At 53.7% G+C, this 15,710-nt stretch overlaps 1 protein-coding gene across 2 annotated transcripts; it reads right to left on the bottom strand.

Annotated features, from left to right (window-relative positions):
* Positions 1–538: 538 nt before the first annotated feature.
* RAPGEFL1 (Rap guanine nucleotide exchange factor like 1) lies at positions 539–14,968 on the bottom strand. 2 transcript variants are annotated; one of them, XM_049861110.1, is made up of 15 exons: positions 14,083–14,968; positions 10,975–11,053; positions 9,943–10,078; positions 9,616–9,713; positions 7,217–7,329; positions 6,794–6,961; positions 6,003–6,100; positions 5,766–5,888; positions 4,792–4,970; positions 4,614–4,704; positions 3,981–4,031; positions 3,546–3,633; positions 3,230–3,294; positions 2,804–2,882; positions 539–2,552 (listed from the first exon to the last, which is right to left on the bottom strand). In XM_049861110.1, exons 1-15 carry the CDS (start codon positions 14,600–14,602, stop codon positions 2,428–2,430), a joined length of 2,013 nt encoding a protein of 670 aa, XP_049717067.1. In that variant the 5' UTR covers positions 14,603–14,968; the 3' UTR covers positions 539–2,427. The 2 variants fall into 2 exon arrangements, with proteins under 2 accessions (XP_049717067.1, XP_049717068.1); XM_049861111.1 differs by having other exon boundaries at positions 2,804–2,858.
* Between the last annotated feature and the right edge of the window lie 742 nt (positions 14,969–15,710).

The following is a 15,710-nucleotide window of genomic DNA, read 5'->3' as shown; positions in this document are numbered from 1 at the left end:
GTTGATCACACTGTGGACCTTACGTTGTGAAACTGCTCAGAGCCTCCATTTTCTTCCTTAACTAACCAGTTGCCGTTAAGTCGATTCCCACTCATGGTGACTCCATGTGTGTGAAGGTAGAACTGTGCTCCACAGGGTTTTCAGTTGCTGGTTTTTGGGAAGTAGATCACCAGGCCTTTCTTCTGAGGCACCACTGGGTACACTCCAACCTCCAACCTTTCAGTTCGTAGCTGAGCACATTAACCACTTGTACCACCCAGGGACTCCTCTTCTACCTTAAAGAGTCAGAATTAAGTAAGATCACCTATGTATGCCACCTGGAACATGTAAGAACAAAAACATTCACTCTTCCAAGTTCCAGGCACTCTGTGAAATGCCTCAATACAGTTGACGCTTTTTCCTCTCAGCCACATTTTCTAATCCACTGAGGCCCCAAGGTCATCTGCTGATGGGCTGGGGTGCTGGGAGCTGTCCCCTCTTCCCTCCCTCAGCCTCTAAGGAACAGAATGGAGAACAGCAAGCAGCTTGATTCATAGATTTTATCAGCTTTTTCACCACCCAGAGGTTTCTGCAATGACAACCGAGCCTGTTCAGTACACATGGTTCACTCTGTTAAAGCTGTGGGGCACGGGGGTGGGGGGGGGCAGGGCCGGGAGGCCCCCAGGAGGCATCAGGGCAGGCGGCAAGGCTTGGGGTAGGCTAGATCCAAGACCGAACCAGTGGGTCCCAGTGTTCTAGGAGGGTTATGAGAGCTGGCGTGAGAAGATTACTTTGAGGGATCAGGGGGAAAGGCAGACAGCTTGGGGCTGCAGGGGGAAGAGGGTGCATCAGCATTTGCAGGAGCAGGAGAGGAGCTAGGGTCCTGTTTGTAAAGGATGGTGGAGGTGGGATACAGTGCTTATGTGTGTGTGTGTGTGTGTGTAGGGGGGTGTCCATAGACATTTTGTGCGGCAGGAACAAGACAGACCACTGTATAAAAGGGTTGATAGGACTGTACAACATAACCTATGATACAAAGTTTACATATAATACAGGCTCTTTCCCTCTGAGTTTTAAAAAATAAATTTATACTTCTAGAGCTTTTGGTAAAAAATATATACACCCTCAGAGCAGAAGCAGCAGCTGCCTTTGCTGTGGCTGCTGCCTCTACAAAAGGGAAAGAGGTGGTGCCAGTTAGGAGGGTGAGGCTGTGCCAGGAAACCTCACCCAGTAGCTGCCAGGAACCCCTGTGCCCCTCAGGCTTGGAGGCCTGTGATGGCAGAGGGAGGTGGGACAGAGAGGGAGTAAAGGCATCACCCCAGAGTCCAGTCTCACCTTTACAGTCTCTGCTGCCCCCTCCCTACTTTGGGGGGCTGCCTGCCCCAGGTACACAGACCTACCCTCCCCCAGCTCTGATGGGAAGGAGAAAGAGGGAGTCAGGACAGGGAGAGGGACAGGGACATGTTGTGGGTGTCAGACACAAGGGCCAGAAGCAGGATGACAGTTCCCTTCTTAGCAGTGTGAGACACCCCCCAAAAAACAGGAGTGTGTGCAGCAGTCGCCGCAACTCCTGATACTGCCACACCCTACCCCACTGCAAGGGACAGGGAGGGTCCTGTAGGCAGCTTAGGCCTGTGTTTCCCTGAGCATCTTTGCCCCTCGCTGGAGCCCACCCAGGGACCTTCGGAAAGGCTGGGGTGGGGGGCTCGCAAGAGCTAACGGGTAACCCCTCCTGCCTGCTACTGCTCTCTGCCCTTGGGGGCAGCTTCGCCCACAAGCCTGGGCGTGCAGGGTGGCACAGGGAGCTGAGCAGGGAGGGGAAGGGGGAAGCACCCCGCACTGTCCCAGGGGCAGAATAGACAGGGTAGCACCAAACAAAAGACCTCTACAGTACACACCACACCTTCCCTCCATCCCCAGGTGCACTCCTGTTCCTTACAAAAGGGCACACGTGCGCGCACACACGCACACGCACACAGACACAAGGGCAATATAATATTCCAAGGAGGGACATCCAGGGGTCATAGCCCTGACCAGAGAGAAGCAGACAGGTGGTAGAGAGGAAGGCTGCCAATCCCTCCTACAATTCTGCTCTTCAAGACAGGAAGGTGGGCAGCTTTCCTTCCTGCTTGGGAAGGGGAGGTTTGAAACTCCATCTCCGGAACAGAAGTCGATGGGAGGAGACAGAGGAAGGAGCTTTCTGCCCCCTTTCCCTGGCAAGGGCTAGAACCCGAGTGTGGTTTTGACTTGAAGGAGCAAGGGGGAGAGAGCTTCAGCAGAATGAATAGGCTTATGAGTCTGAGTGAGGCTAAGTCTGTCCAACTCTTTCCCATGGGGTGAGAAGGCTGCTCCAGGGAAAAGATGGCAGATGTAGGTTCGAACAGTGTGCAAAGTGCTTAGTGCCAGGTGCCCACGGACCTGGTAGGGGGCTGACCAGCACCTCCATTCTCACTGGCTATTGGCCTCCAGCTTGTAAGAGAGCTCGAAGAGGAGGTTCTGGTTGTCGATGACCTGGAACTGGCGCACGTAGGCCTTGGTCTGCAGGTGATGAGGGGATGCCTCCATATCCAGGCCTGGGTGTGTAAGGAGGGAGAGGTGGTCAGGTTCCCAGCCTCCCTTCTTCCTTTACACACACACAATGAGTAGAGGAGACAGGTGTGGACTGGGAGAGAGAGGTGTTGGGCAGGATATCTCTGGGGAGGCGAAGGAGAGAGTAGAGAACTGACGAACTTCAGGACGTGAATATTTGAGCAGGAAGTTCTCCCCTGAACCCTCCCTCCGTCAAAGCTCTTCCTGCAGTGCTCTCAGAATCCTGGGTACTCACAAAGTGGCCGGCTCCGGTATTTGCGGATTGTCCTCACTTTTTCAGCCACTGAATGCTGAGAGATGACAAGGAATGAGCCCTGAAAAGGGCACAGAAAGATGCCCCCCCTCTGAGCTCCCCTTCTCCATCCCCCAGTTCTGTTGGTTTTACTCCCTCCAGTCTCCAACTCTGGAGAGTCTCTGAAGGACCAAAAGAGGGGGTGTGTCAGAATGCGAGGTGGGGGGGTGAAGTTGCCCCCCAGCTGCCTGTCAGCTTTGCCACCAGTGGGTGGGTTGCCACAGTGATGCCACCAGGGAGACAGTCAGGAGTCTGTTAGGCAAGCTGGACATCATGGAGGAAGGCTGCTATCTTTAGGGAGGTCCCAGGAAAGAGGGGGAGGATGCCAGATCCCCACTCACAGGACCAGGGATTGGCAGTGCCACTCACCAGCTTTTCAATGTTCACCAAGCCATCAACAAGGGTCTTACTGCCCTCATGCAGGAATGTCAGGTCTAGAGGACAGGGAGAGAATCAAAGGAAAAGACAAAAGCAGAGGTCCAAAGGGCCACTGCACCTGAGGACCCTTCCCTTCCCCCAGAGCCCACTCAGTCGGGGGGCTCCTCTCCAGGTGGGCACCCAGAGCTGCACTGGAGAAGGGATTGAGAGTCAGAACTGGGGGTTAGGAAATGGGTCAGGGTTTGGCACATGGGATTAAGAAGAACATGCGTAGAAGAGTCACAACTTGGGAGGGAAGACTTCTCACCTTTGAGAATTAGAGGCACGAAGGGAATCACAGGGGGCTTCATTTTGGAGATCACTTCTCGGTAGCTTTTGTGGTTCCTGCAGGGGTCCTAGCATTCCGCAGAAGTAGGGTAACGGGACAGCTAGACCCAGTGCACCCCAAAGATATGGCCACTCCCTCCCTCATCCCTCTGCTCTGGAAACACCCCCAACAGAGGGGGTATGTAGGGGTGTTTAGCTGGGGGCATGGGGAAAAGGGCTTGATTGCACCCCCTCTACTCCAGGGAAAACAGGGTAACAATCCTCCCATTCTTCTCCTCTCAGTATAGTGGGGAAGGGTCCAGGGTTCCAGGTACTAAAAGCCTTGAAAGAGAAGCTTGAGAAAAAGGGTTTATGGGAACAGAGGGTCTCTGGGGTGTAAAGTCCAGAAAAAGATAAAAGAGCCAAACCTACTCACCGTCAGGTTCTCAAATTTACGGTACAAGTTCTTGAATTTCCCTGGCAGCTTCTGCAGAGTTTGAAGACAGGAGAAGGAGTATCAGAAAGGAGCTCCTTAGGTTTCACCCTGACTCCTGACTAATCCCTCCGGAGGCAGAAAGGGCCTGAGTGTGTTGCAGGGGGCTGGGAAGCTAGTGTGTAGGGAAGTAGGGTCAGCCCTTGGCTTGGCTGGTGGATCTTGAAACACCCTAGGGAGCTTCAGTATTCTGGGGGAAGTGAGGCCTCTCCTTATGCATGTGCCATACCCAAGAGAGCCCCACTGAGCGCTGGCTGAAATCAGCCAAAGTGCTCTAGCCAAGCCTGCAACCTGGTCAAGGGCTCCCTGCCCCCATTCCAGGATGTATGCTTTATACAAATCTGCACAAAGACAAGGTCCAGTAGCCAAGCTGCGTGCCCTGGGGATGTATCTGCCAGAATAGGGCGCCTCATTCCAACTGGCACAAAGGCTTCCTATAGGCCTACAACAGGTCCCAGGAGGCCACAATGGGGTAAAGCCCAGGATGTCAAGACTGAAGAGGGAGGCTAAGATCCCCAAGGTGGGATGGCTGGGCCAGCACAGGTGGAAGAGAGGGAAGGAGGGGGGTCTCATCACCTCCCAGGTGAGCCGCAGGCGGCTGACCGCGGCGTTGTCCAGCCCCATGACCACCGCGTAGAAGGACAGCAGGTCCTGGTTCTGTTTGCAGCTGTAGGGGCGGAAGGCTTGGTCAGGTGCGGCTCCGGGGCCGGCACCCCGCCTGCGCGCTCTGGTCCCCGCAGCCGGCCACACTCACATGGCCGCGATCTTGATGAACTTCTTGAGCAGCTGCGCGCGCTTGCCCGGGGACTCGCAGAGCAGCACTTCGGTGGCCACCCAGTGCGTGACCTCGCTGCAGCGCTGCAGGAGCAGCTCCAGGTTGGCCGTCTCTCGGCGGCCGCGCTCCCCGTGGAACACGTAATCCACAAACTCCAGCTGCGCCCACGGTGGCGGAGGGGCCGCCAGGGCGGCGGGTATGTGGGTGGGAACATGGCAGAGCGAGGCGGTGAGGAGGGAAAGGCAGGAGAGTGGGGGCGGAAGGGGTGGAAAATAGAAAAACAAGGACAGGACAGAATGCAACAGAGATGGGAAAAAAATCCAACATTAATAATACACACTACCATGTATTGAACGCTGACTGGGTGCCAGGCGCTTCGCTAAAGGCTTTATGGCTGATTTGTCCTCAAGACAACCGTCTGGTACACATTGTTATTGCTTTATTTCTTTAATAGCGAATATTTATTAAATATGAACCATGGGTCAGGTACTGTGCTAGACAGTGCTTGAGTCTTAAACCACTCTGCTCTAGGGTTTCTCTCTTTACCGTTTTACAGCTGAGGGGATAAGGTCTTAAAGAGAGGGTATGGCCAGATGATGCCCAAGGGTATGCTGCCAGTGAGTGACTGCTGGTGAGCATTCACAGAGCCTTCTAACCAGGCACTGTTGTTGTCCTGAGGTGCCCTTGAGTCAATTTTCAAGTCATAGTAACTCCCGTGAGACAGAGTGAAACTGCTCCATAGAGTTTCCTGTAACCTTTACCTGAGCAGATCACTAGGTCTTTCTTCCACAGAGCCAATGGGTGGGTTTGAGCCACCAACCTTTCAGTTACCAGCCAAGCGCTTAACCATTGCACCACCAGGGCTCCTGCCAGGTACATTCTAATGGAAATTTTGCTTCCAAAGAGCACATTTCTCCCCCAGACCCCATCTCAGCACCAGCATCAGCCCCCACCTCATGCACACATCGGAACAGCTCCCAGTGGAAGGCAGTAAGGTGATTGGCAACATCCTCAGGCTCCACTCGGTGGATCTCTGTGTCACCAGGGGAGACCTGGATCTCCTCGGGGAGGGGCACCTGGTGGCAGGCAAGGGCACAGGAGCTGGGCTCCAGGTGGCTGGTGGAGTAAGGGACTGCCCGCAGCCACCCTCAGCCCTAGCTCGCAGCCTGGCCTTGTGAAGGCTTTCTCACCAGGGCCTCATAGCTGTCTCGGGTACAGGCAAACAGGTGGCTGTTGATGCCCAGCGTGGTGAACACACAGTCCTCAGTCGGCTGCAGGAGGACCTTCTCTGCGAGAGGACGAGCTGCTCAGCCCCAGCCCCAGCCACCCGTACTGGTCCCCTCCACACACCCCCAGCCACTGTTGCCACCCCATCCAGAAACTCCTAACTCCAGACTGACACATTCAAGGCTAATGGGATTTCTTTTCTTTTTCTATCTTCCCTTTTACCCCCAAAGTTCTTTCACAGTTCATCTCTCATTCTCTCATCCCTGTGGCACAGGACGGGCAGGAATTTGTTCTCCCATCTTAGGGATGGAAAAAATAAGGCTGAAGCTACATCACTGGCTTTCTGCCTTCCCACAGCCACCACCCTAGAGATTAGAGGCCCACCCTGTGTCTTTAGCCTCAAAAACGTAGCATCCTTAGATGCCTAGGGAGGTTAAAGGGCCAGGACACAATCCCAAGGTGAGTGAGAGGCAGTGGCCAGATTAGAACCTGGGTGTCCTGAATCCACACTTCTCAAGCTTTAAAGTGCACAGGAATCACCTGGAGATCTTGTTAAAATGCAGAGAAGGACTCAGCAGGTCTGGGATTGGGTCTGAGATACCGCATTTTTAACAAGTTCCCAGGTGATGCCTAAGCTGCTGGTCCCAGGACCATACTTTGAGTAGCAGGAGCCTAGAATTCAGTCTTCACCCTTGCCCCACAGCACTGGGGCTTGTGTCTCCTCTCCTGGCCCCTGCCCAGCTCTTCCTCTCACCTCCCGAGGAGGCCACAGCTACCAAAATGAGGGAATCCTCCCGCCCTGCTGGTTCCTCGGAGTACTGCAGTTTCTCTGTCACGGAGCCCAGGATGTCCTGCACAGATGCTGAGAGGCGGCTGCGTATGGTCACGTAAGAGTGGTCAGGCATGTAGACCCGGCAGAAGACTGGACAGAGACAGGAAGGGAGCTGTTCACCAGAGGGCAGAATGACAGCACTGTCATGGTTCCCTCCAGAGCACTTCTGCTCCCCACCTGAACCCACCTCCAACCCCAAATTGTTTGGCCTCTGAAGAAGGTGCTGTGTGAGGAGCTGGTTCTACTCTACAGGCAGACTCTACTGAGGGCACCCAAGACCCAGATGCCCCACAGGGGCCCCCTGAGCCACTCAGGAACCCTGCCCCATTTAATGTCCACACTCACTCTCATCGGAGCCCCGAAAGGCCACTCGGGTTTGCAGACAGGAGTCTATTCGGCGGAAGTGGCGGAAGAGTGGCTTCACTTGCTTGCTGGGTGGCTGACTCTCCTCTGGGATCCTGGCATGGACATAGCTGGGCATCAGCAAGCTTTGCCAGGTACATGCATCGTCCGGCAGGGACATCAGAATAGGGTCAGAGATACACTAGCATCAAGTTCAGAAGGGGGTGAAGGGGATCAGAAGAGAGGACAGTGTCCAACATGGGACACCTATCCAAGTGACCCAAATCAAATGCCACCTCTTCCACGAATTCTTCTTTGATCTACCCCACCCACCAGGGAAGGTCCCTTTCTTACATGAATTCCTGTAGGACATTGGAAAAATATTTGTTTATGTTCATGCTTTATCTCTTCTACAAGACTGAGAGCTCTTGAGGGCTGGGATTGGTTCTTACTGATTTTTTTTAATCCCCCAGGGCCTAGCATACTGCTTGGCACGTGGTAGTAGGTCAACAGATATTTGCTGAATTTTGTCAACAAGAACTTGACAGTCTGGGAGGGAGATGGATGTGCATCCAGCTACTTCTAACACCAGACAGGATGTGTTAGGTGATATAACAAAGGTACAAGGAGAGCTGTGTTGGCAAGGGGGAGGGAGAAAGCTATTCTGAAGAGAAGGACTGGGAAGCTTTCATTGGAAAAATGGCATTTGACCTGAGCCTTGAAAGACAACAGGAAGAGAAGAGGGTAGGAGGAAGGCATTCTGGTGTGGACAATATAAAGGACAGCAGGCAGCTGGAAAAGCACAAGAGTTCAGAGAATTATGAGGGTACAGGGACTGTCATGGTTGGAGGGAGATGTGGGAGATAACATGGACAGGATCATCAGAAAGGGAAGGGCATTGAATGCTATGCTAGGACATTACAACTTTGTCTTGTAGAAGGAGGAGCCATGGATGTTTTTGGAACAGGAGTGCAATCTTGTTATTTTGTAAGTTTGAAAGATCTCTCTGGTATCAGTGTTGAGAAGACAGAGGAAGACATAGGACCAGAAGCTGAAGCCTTAGATAGGAGGCTGTGGCAAGAATTCAGGTGAGAGATCAGGAAGCCTATAGGAGAGTTGTGGCTATGGAGATGGAGAAGGGAAAAATTGAAAGGGCTGGATGGATGGATGGACTGATGGACGGACAGACTGGCTCACATTGGCTTATGACAGCTTACTGTTAAATTTTTTGGAATTTTGCCAACTGGTTATTAAACACGGTAATTTAAAAATGTTGTTATTGTGTGCTGAGTTTGTTCCAACTCACAGTGACCCTATAGAACTGCCCTATAGGATTTCCTAGGCTGAAATTTTTACAGGGGCAGATCACAATATAAGATTTTCAAGGCTGTGACCTTTCAGAATCAGATCACCATGCCTATCTTCAGAGGCGTTTCTGGGTGGGTTCGAACTGCCAGCCTTTCAACTAGTAGTTGATTGCTTAACTGTTTGTGCCACCCAGGGGCTCTCTCTCTCTTTGTGTATACATACATACATATATATATACACACACCCTGGTGGCGTAGTGGTTAAGTGCTACGGCTGCTAACCAAAAGGTCAGCAGTTCAGATCCACCAGGCACCCCTTGGAAACTCAATGGGGCAGTTCTACTCTGTCCTATAGGGTCGCTATGAGTCAGAATCAACTAGATGGCAATGGTTTTTTTTTTTTTTTAATATACATACATAAAACATATATAGATAGTTATTTTATGTATATTTATATACAGTAGAACCTGCGAATGTCAGATCTGTGTAAGGCAGAAATCCGTCAGAGGAGGAAAACTCAAATATTTTCCACTAAAACCAGTGACAGGAAAGTGGTAAGACTTCACCCTGTCAAAGGCAAAAAACTTACGAAACCTGGAAAAACAAGGCAGTCTTGTTGAGTTCTGGCTGTAATAGGTTTCACTGTATATATAAATTATAGTTAAATAAATTATTACGAAGGTAATTGGTTTCCTCAGTATTTTGCTACATTTTACTACCAACTATGTTCTTGAAGTTATTCGTGTGGTAGAAATACTATCAAATGGCTTGCTATTGTACATCTCTTCCTAATTCTATATTCAGTGATGTCACATTGGTAGCTTGAAATCAGACGTGATGAGAAAATTTACACCATGGGAATTGGCAAAAGCTACAAATCAGGGCTCTTTTTCCTGAAGAGCAGGTTGTTAAACATTTACCACCATTGGATTGACAAACAGATGGACAGGAGAATGACTGGAGACAGTGCCTGTGCTACCCTCCAGTAAGAGAAAGGGGCTGAAATAAAACATATTAGAGCCAAAAGGCCTGAGGCAGCCCCTGTAATAGGGGAGACTTTGCTTCCTGTCCCCACCCCCAACCACTCCCCCTCACTTTAGCTCCACTGTCTCCACAAGCTGGTGCAACCGCAGAGTGTCCTCTCGGAGGTCCTGGTAAAGGGACTCATCCTTCATAATCAGCAGGTACAGATCCTGGGGACCAGGAGAGAGAAGGCAAAGGTAGGGGTCTCATCCTAAGAACCACTCTCTGCAAGGCTTGGGCAGGGCTGCCATGCCTTCAAGCACAAAAGATCCAATATAAATTAAGGCCCACTGGCATCTTCTCCTTCCAGGTTCCTAGCTTGAGGAGCATGGCTCCATCAAAAGGGCCCCTTCCAGAGCCAATAGCCTGTTTGTCCACCTTCCCTTCCCCCAGGCCCACCTTGATGATGCGGCCAGCCCCCTCTTCCTCCTGCAGCAGCCCCTGGTAGGTGTCCAAGAAATGGAGGAGCATGGCTAGACAGGCCTGCTTCCGGCCCAGCCCCTCAGGGCCCTCCATGCCCCCTGCCCGAACAAAGCTGACCCCTAAGTTAAGGAAAAGCCCTAGGCAGGTTGACCAGAGGAAGCTGAGAAGGGAAATGGAAGGCCATTTGCTTTCAAATAATCTCTAGGTTTACAACCAGAGAGAAAAGAGGTCCAGAGGTCCGTGGAGCCAAGACCCCTTCATGCCCCACCCAGTCTAGGTTTTTGCTCAGGGTAGGTAGGGACCTAGATCCCACCTATTAGAATTTCACTTGAGGATACCCTGTTCCGATCCAACCAAAGTCTGGCCAGCCCAGGGCCCGGAGTTCCTATTGGGCTGATAAAGGCCAGTGGTGCTTACCCCAGTCCTGACCATACCTCAGCGTAAGGCTGATATTTCTAAGAGAGCTGAGGATATACCCGACTCAGTGGCCAGACGGTTTTACAATTAGGTCCTAAAATAACTCAGTGAGAGGCCCTCTGCTTACATGAGACCCTATGAATAGCCCAGCCAGTGGCTTGTCTCTAGTAGACCCTACTAAAGCACAGCCATGACCTAATGTTTACATCGGACCCTGTAATAACTCACTGGGTAACCAGATATTTAGAGCAATCACTCAGTAGGGAGAGAGGCACTCTTAATAGAATAATAACACCTTCCATTTGCATAGGGCTCTGCAGTTTCCAAAGCACACCCACATCTGCTATCATATTGATCTTCATAACAGCCCCATAGGTAGGCAGGGCAGGTGCTATTTACCCGCATTTTACAGAATAGGAAACTGAGGACCCAGAATGTTAGATTCTCTGTAAAAGGTCACAATGCTGGTGAGTAGAAAAACTGGGACTGAGACCCAGGTATGTTTCCTAGGGGAAGGCCTAGGCTCTGACATCACACGGAGCGGGTGGCTCCCTCTCGTCCTCCCCTTTTGCAAGCTTCACAAAAGGATATTACTGGTGTAGCTCCTGCAGAAATTTCTCCGTGGGGAGGAAGAGAGAATGAGTGAGAACGATGTCATCCAGCAGGATATCTGTGGAAATCAATGGGCACCACTGAGGTCTGGAGGGCACTTTCAGGACCAGACTGGAAACCCACCAACCCCTCTCTTGCCTCTGAGGGCAAGTTCTCTTTAGTCAGGCTGAAGCCCCAGCCACCTGCCCCATCATGCACTGCATACACGCACATGCGCACACCCATGGGCACACACACACACAGACACACACACACACAGACACACACGTGAAGGCTCTGGGCAGCCGCTGCGGGGGTGGAGTTGGCAGCTGCCAAGGCAGCTGGAGGGAAGAGGGGAGCCCTTTGATAGCCATGACCACTTCTCTTCAGTGTGTGGGAAGCTGGTCAGATAATACACCGATACACCAAGTTTGAGACCTGTGCAAAATAAGAGGAAGCCCACAGAAGGGTCTCTAGACAGAGAACTTCCAGACACAGAGGGTGTATATGTGTGTGTGTCTCAGGATCCCTCCGCCCTTCCCCACTCCCTGCTTAACAGCTTTGAGTTCCAGCTAGGCAGGTAACAACCAGCCCCAGTAAAAGGGAGAGGGAGCAACTGCCATCTCTTTGATCCCAAGCTTTAAATAGAAACTCTCTTGTCCTCTGGGTGCCAGAGATGGAAGGGTTAATAATGGGAGCATGGAGGGGAGTGGCTCTTCTAACCCCCCCCCCTTTTCCCTTCACACCCCATCTGGGCCTGGCCCAGCCAGTCAGCCAGGTACAAGGTCGCCCTGACTTGCAGCCAGCCCTGGGGTGGGGCAGGGCTGCCTGGCACACACCGACAGGCAGGGTACAGGGAAGGAGCCAGGTGTCCTCACTGGAACAGGTTAGGGCCAGGTCCCCAGGCACTTCCCCAGGACAAAACCAAGTCTTCTGATGGTTCTTAGATCGCCATCCCCTGGCTTCCAATTTTAGCCATGAAGGTGGTGGAGAAGAACCAATACAAGATCATCTACTACAACTATTTCACTTCAAAAATGAGAAACTGAGGCTCGGAGCTGGGAGGGACTTGCCTGGAGCTGAAATAAGAACCCAGGCTCCCAGTACTTTGCTTTTTTCCCAATACGCCTGAGGCAAACAGTGTCAACAGAGCCTAGTGGTCAGGTGGGACTGCTGAGAAGTTCAAGAGGCTTCTGCTAGATTTGTGGTATCTTCTGTAAGGCCGCACACCCTGAGAGGAAACCAAGATGGCTGGAAAACATTGGTTATGCTGGGAAATATCAGAGTGGTGGGTTATGCTGATACTGGTTTACTCTGGGACTGGTTTGAGGTCTCCCACACCAGTTACTCTAGGGATCCATTCTGCTGGGCCAGATGATATCGTGACTATCAACACAGTAGTCTTACCCCTGGGGACACTGAGGATAGCCTGTGGCATCAGGTCACTGTGGAAGTGGAAAGACATTCTCTCCCTTTTCCTCTCTGCCCAACTACCTTGCCATGCTCTTAAAATGAGGCAGTCCCCAGCCCTGAACCTCAGCTCCAGGGATGGGGTCTAGGAATCGGGATGCCTGATATCCTTCCTAGACCCTTTCTCTCACAGGGGAGCTAGGCCAGAGGAGAGGTAGAGGAACATGGGGCAGAGTGGGGGAGAGCTGATATGGGGGCTATAGTTTGGCATCTGTCTCTTCCAAGGCAGGCTCTGGTCCAAAGCACAGCCTCCCCAGGGAATGTGTCATAGAGAAACAGTGTGTGGTGTAGGCGGGAAGTTATGGTTAGGAGTGCTGTGTGTGTGTCTGATATTTTTCTAATTAAATCCAAAAGGTGTCAGCTCCCGAGGGCAACTGCAGCCTGAGCCAAAGGAAGGGACCCAGGTCTCGAGAAAAATCTAGGGGAGTGAAACCCCACTCCACACACCTAGGTTAGGGCTCCCTACAGAGGGCTGAGAGTAAAGTGTGACACCCCCCAACCAACCTTTAGGCCCTCAACCAGGGCCTCCGAACCCTCAGACCTCCTAGGTTTAGTGAAATACCTACAGCTAAAGACGCTTAAGGAGCTCCGGTGGTGCAGTGGTTACGAGCTCCGCTGCTAACTGAAAGGTTGGTGGTTCAAACCCACTAGCCACTCCACCAAGGAAAGATGTGGCAGCCTGCTTCCTTAAAGATTACAGCCCTGTATGGGGCAGCTCTACTCTGTCCTATAGGGTTGCTATGAGTGGAATTGACTCAACAGCAATGGGTTTTTTGGTTTTTTTTTTAAAGACCTTTAGGTTCTCTACCTCAGTTTCCTCAAAAGCCCCTTAGTAGGGGTGCTGGTGGGGAGTGGTAAAATAGCATCATCGTTTAGGGAATAAGCCTCTCAGGGTGTGGTTATTATTTTTTAAAGAGGCCATGTGTTGAGGCCTGACACTGGAAGGGTGGGAGTTGGAGAGGCTCAGATCCCCCAGATGCTGCAGGGCCCTGATGCCTGCCCAGCCACCTCTCCCCCTACAAACACCTTCTGAGTCCATCCCACAGGCAGACCTCCACCCTGCTTCCTCAAGCTGCTAAGGACAATGCACCCCTTTGCCCAAGACCAAAAGGTACTTTGGGCCCTGTGTTTTTCTGACACCACCCCATGGAGTGGGCCAGCCTTGTGCTCTGGTGCTTCTAGACAGAATCAGGGACCCCTGTAAGGTCTTCCAAGGCTTTGGGCACCTCTGGAGGGTGGCACAGGCTGCTCTGAGCAGCTTCCATCTTAGTGTGTCAGGCCGTAATTTGGGGCCGCAGGAGGGAACCCATGGAGGTCTGTGGATAAAATAAATGTCCAGCAGAAAGGGATGGTGGCTTAAGGAGAAAGGGATGGTGGCTTAAGGAGAAAGGGATGGTGGCTTAAGGAGAAAGGAAGAGGTTCAGCTTCTTCTCCAGCCAAGGGTGAGGCTGCTACAGGGAGGAAGGTGAGCACTAAGCTTCTCTTCTGAAGGAGAGCCTCTGCCTACCCGGTTCAGCTAACCACTCAAGCCCCAACTGAGGCTGCAACACAGGGCCACCCCCACCATCCAAGGGCAAGGAAGAGGAACCAAGCTGCAATTCCCCGGCTCGGGGATAGATGAGCCAGCTGACTCCCTACCTGAGGCGGCGCTGTCCCTGGTGGCCCCTCCGGTCAGCCGCTCCAGAACCCGGATCAAAAGATGTTCTGGTCGCTCGGGGGCACCCAGGGGGGCCCAGGGAGGGGAAGTCAGGGGCTCTCCGGGGGACAGCTCGTCTGAGGAGTACGAGGAAGGGGAGCGCAGGGGTCCTCCTCCCCCGAGCGGCCCGGGACCAGACACCTCCTCCAGTTGCAGCCAGCAGGGCCCCCCGCTGCCCGGCTCCTCGGTTACCCCCGCCGGCTCGCCCCCTTCCTCCTCAGGGGGCGGCTCCAGCCCCGGCTCGGCGGGGGGCTCTCGGAGGAAAGCTGGGAGCAGTAGCCGAGACACGCTCTGACGCCGCTGCAGCGGTCGCGGTCCCCCAGCTGGCCCGCCGCCCCCGCCTGGTCCCCCACCCCCTCCGGGTCCACCGTAGCTCCCCGGACCCCCGCCGGGACCTCCTGTCACCGTTCGCCCCGCCAGCTGCGACGTCTGTTTCTTCAAAAATTTCTCCAGCGGCTTCATGCCCCCCCCGCCCCCCTCCTCAGGGCCGCCGGGCGACCCAGGTGTCCCAGGCGCGGGCGGGGGGGGGCGGGGACACGATGCTCAAAGCCGGAGGGGCAGAGCGGAGGGCCGTGCCAGGCGCCGGACTGGGGGCCAGAGGTGCCCGAGGCTCGCTGGCCCGAGTCCAGTGGCCAGTGGCCGGGGGAGGTGCCAGAGGGAAGGAGTGTCCGCTCTCAGTAGCCCCCCATGCCAGCTGCAGCCGGCACGCGGCCCGAAGGGTGGCAGGCTGCGGGGCCAATGGCCCCGGCTCTGAGCTCCTGGGCCAGGCTGCGGCGGCCGAGGCAGCGGGCGTCGCGCAGGGCTGCGAGGACGCGACGGCGGCGGCTGTGCTCCAGGTCTGGGGAAGGTGGCAGAACTGAGACCTCGCCCCCTTCCCCCGGCCCCGCCCAGACCCCGCCCCCGCCCTCCCTGGCTCCGCCCCCCAGGCTGTGAGAGGCCTGAGCTTGAGCGCTGGAGCTGACCGTGAAGGCAACAGTCAGGGGCCGAATGGGATTGGGTTCGGAGCAGACAGAGATGAAGTGCAAAGGTGAGGTAGTGATTTATCAGTGGAGAGGGCTTCCTGCCTCAGGGTTTTACCGGGACTCTTAGTATCATCTCTAGGAGCCAGAGCAGGTCTGTGGCCTATACTCCTTGATGCTCCTACCTGTACCCAGGTGAGACCTATGGGTGCTGATTGGGTGTCCCTCACTTTCAAATCCGAGAGTGTGCAATGTTGCCACACTGACAGGAATACGTGGCCTTTATCTTCCTTCTGCAAGAAGGGTTGGGAAGGCCTCCAGGGTGGATTGGCATTGACACTGGGGGTGGTGCCCATCTGCCCTCTCTGGTAGGGCACAATAGGTGGTGCAGGCCTGACCTGTCAGAGGCAGGTACTGGCAGGCAGGCAGGAGCCAGGCAGAGAGCAGCAGGTTGTGGCAGGTATAACTGGGGTGAGGAGATACTAGGAGATAGTAGTCTTAGGAGCACAAGGGCACCTCTACCCAGCTGGCAGCAGGAAGAACCAACACGGTGGAGATGGGTGATAAGCCCCTCAACTGCCAATCAATATCACCCGGCATAGTACCAGAGA

The sequence above is a fragment of the Elephas maximus genome, chromosome 19 (assembly GCF_024166365.1).
Source record: "Elephas maximus indicus isolate mEleMax1 chromosome 19, mEleMax1 primary haplotype, whole genome shotgun sequence".
Taxonomy (NCBI): domain Eukaryota; kingdom Metazoa; phylum Chordata; class Mammalia; order Proboscidea; family Elephantidae; genus Elephas; species Elephas maximus.
The sequence above is the reverse complement of the archived record's forward strand: the minus strand, read 5'-3'. Positions and strand labels throughout refer to the sequence as shown.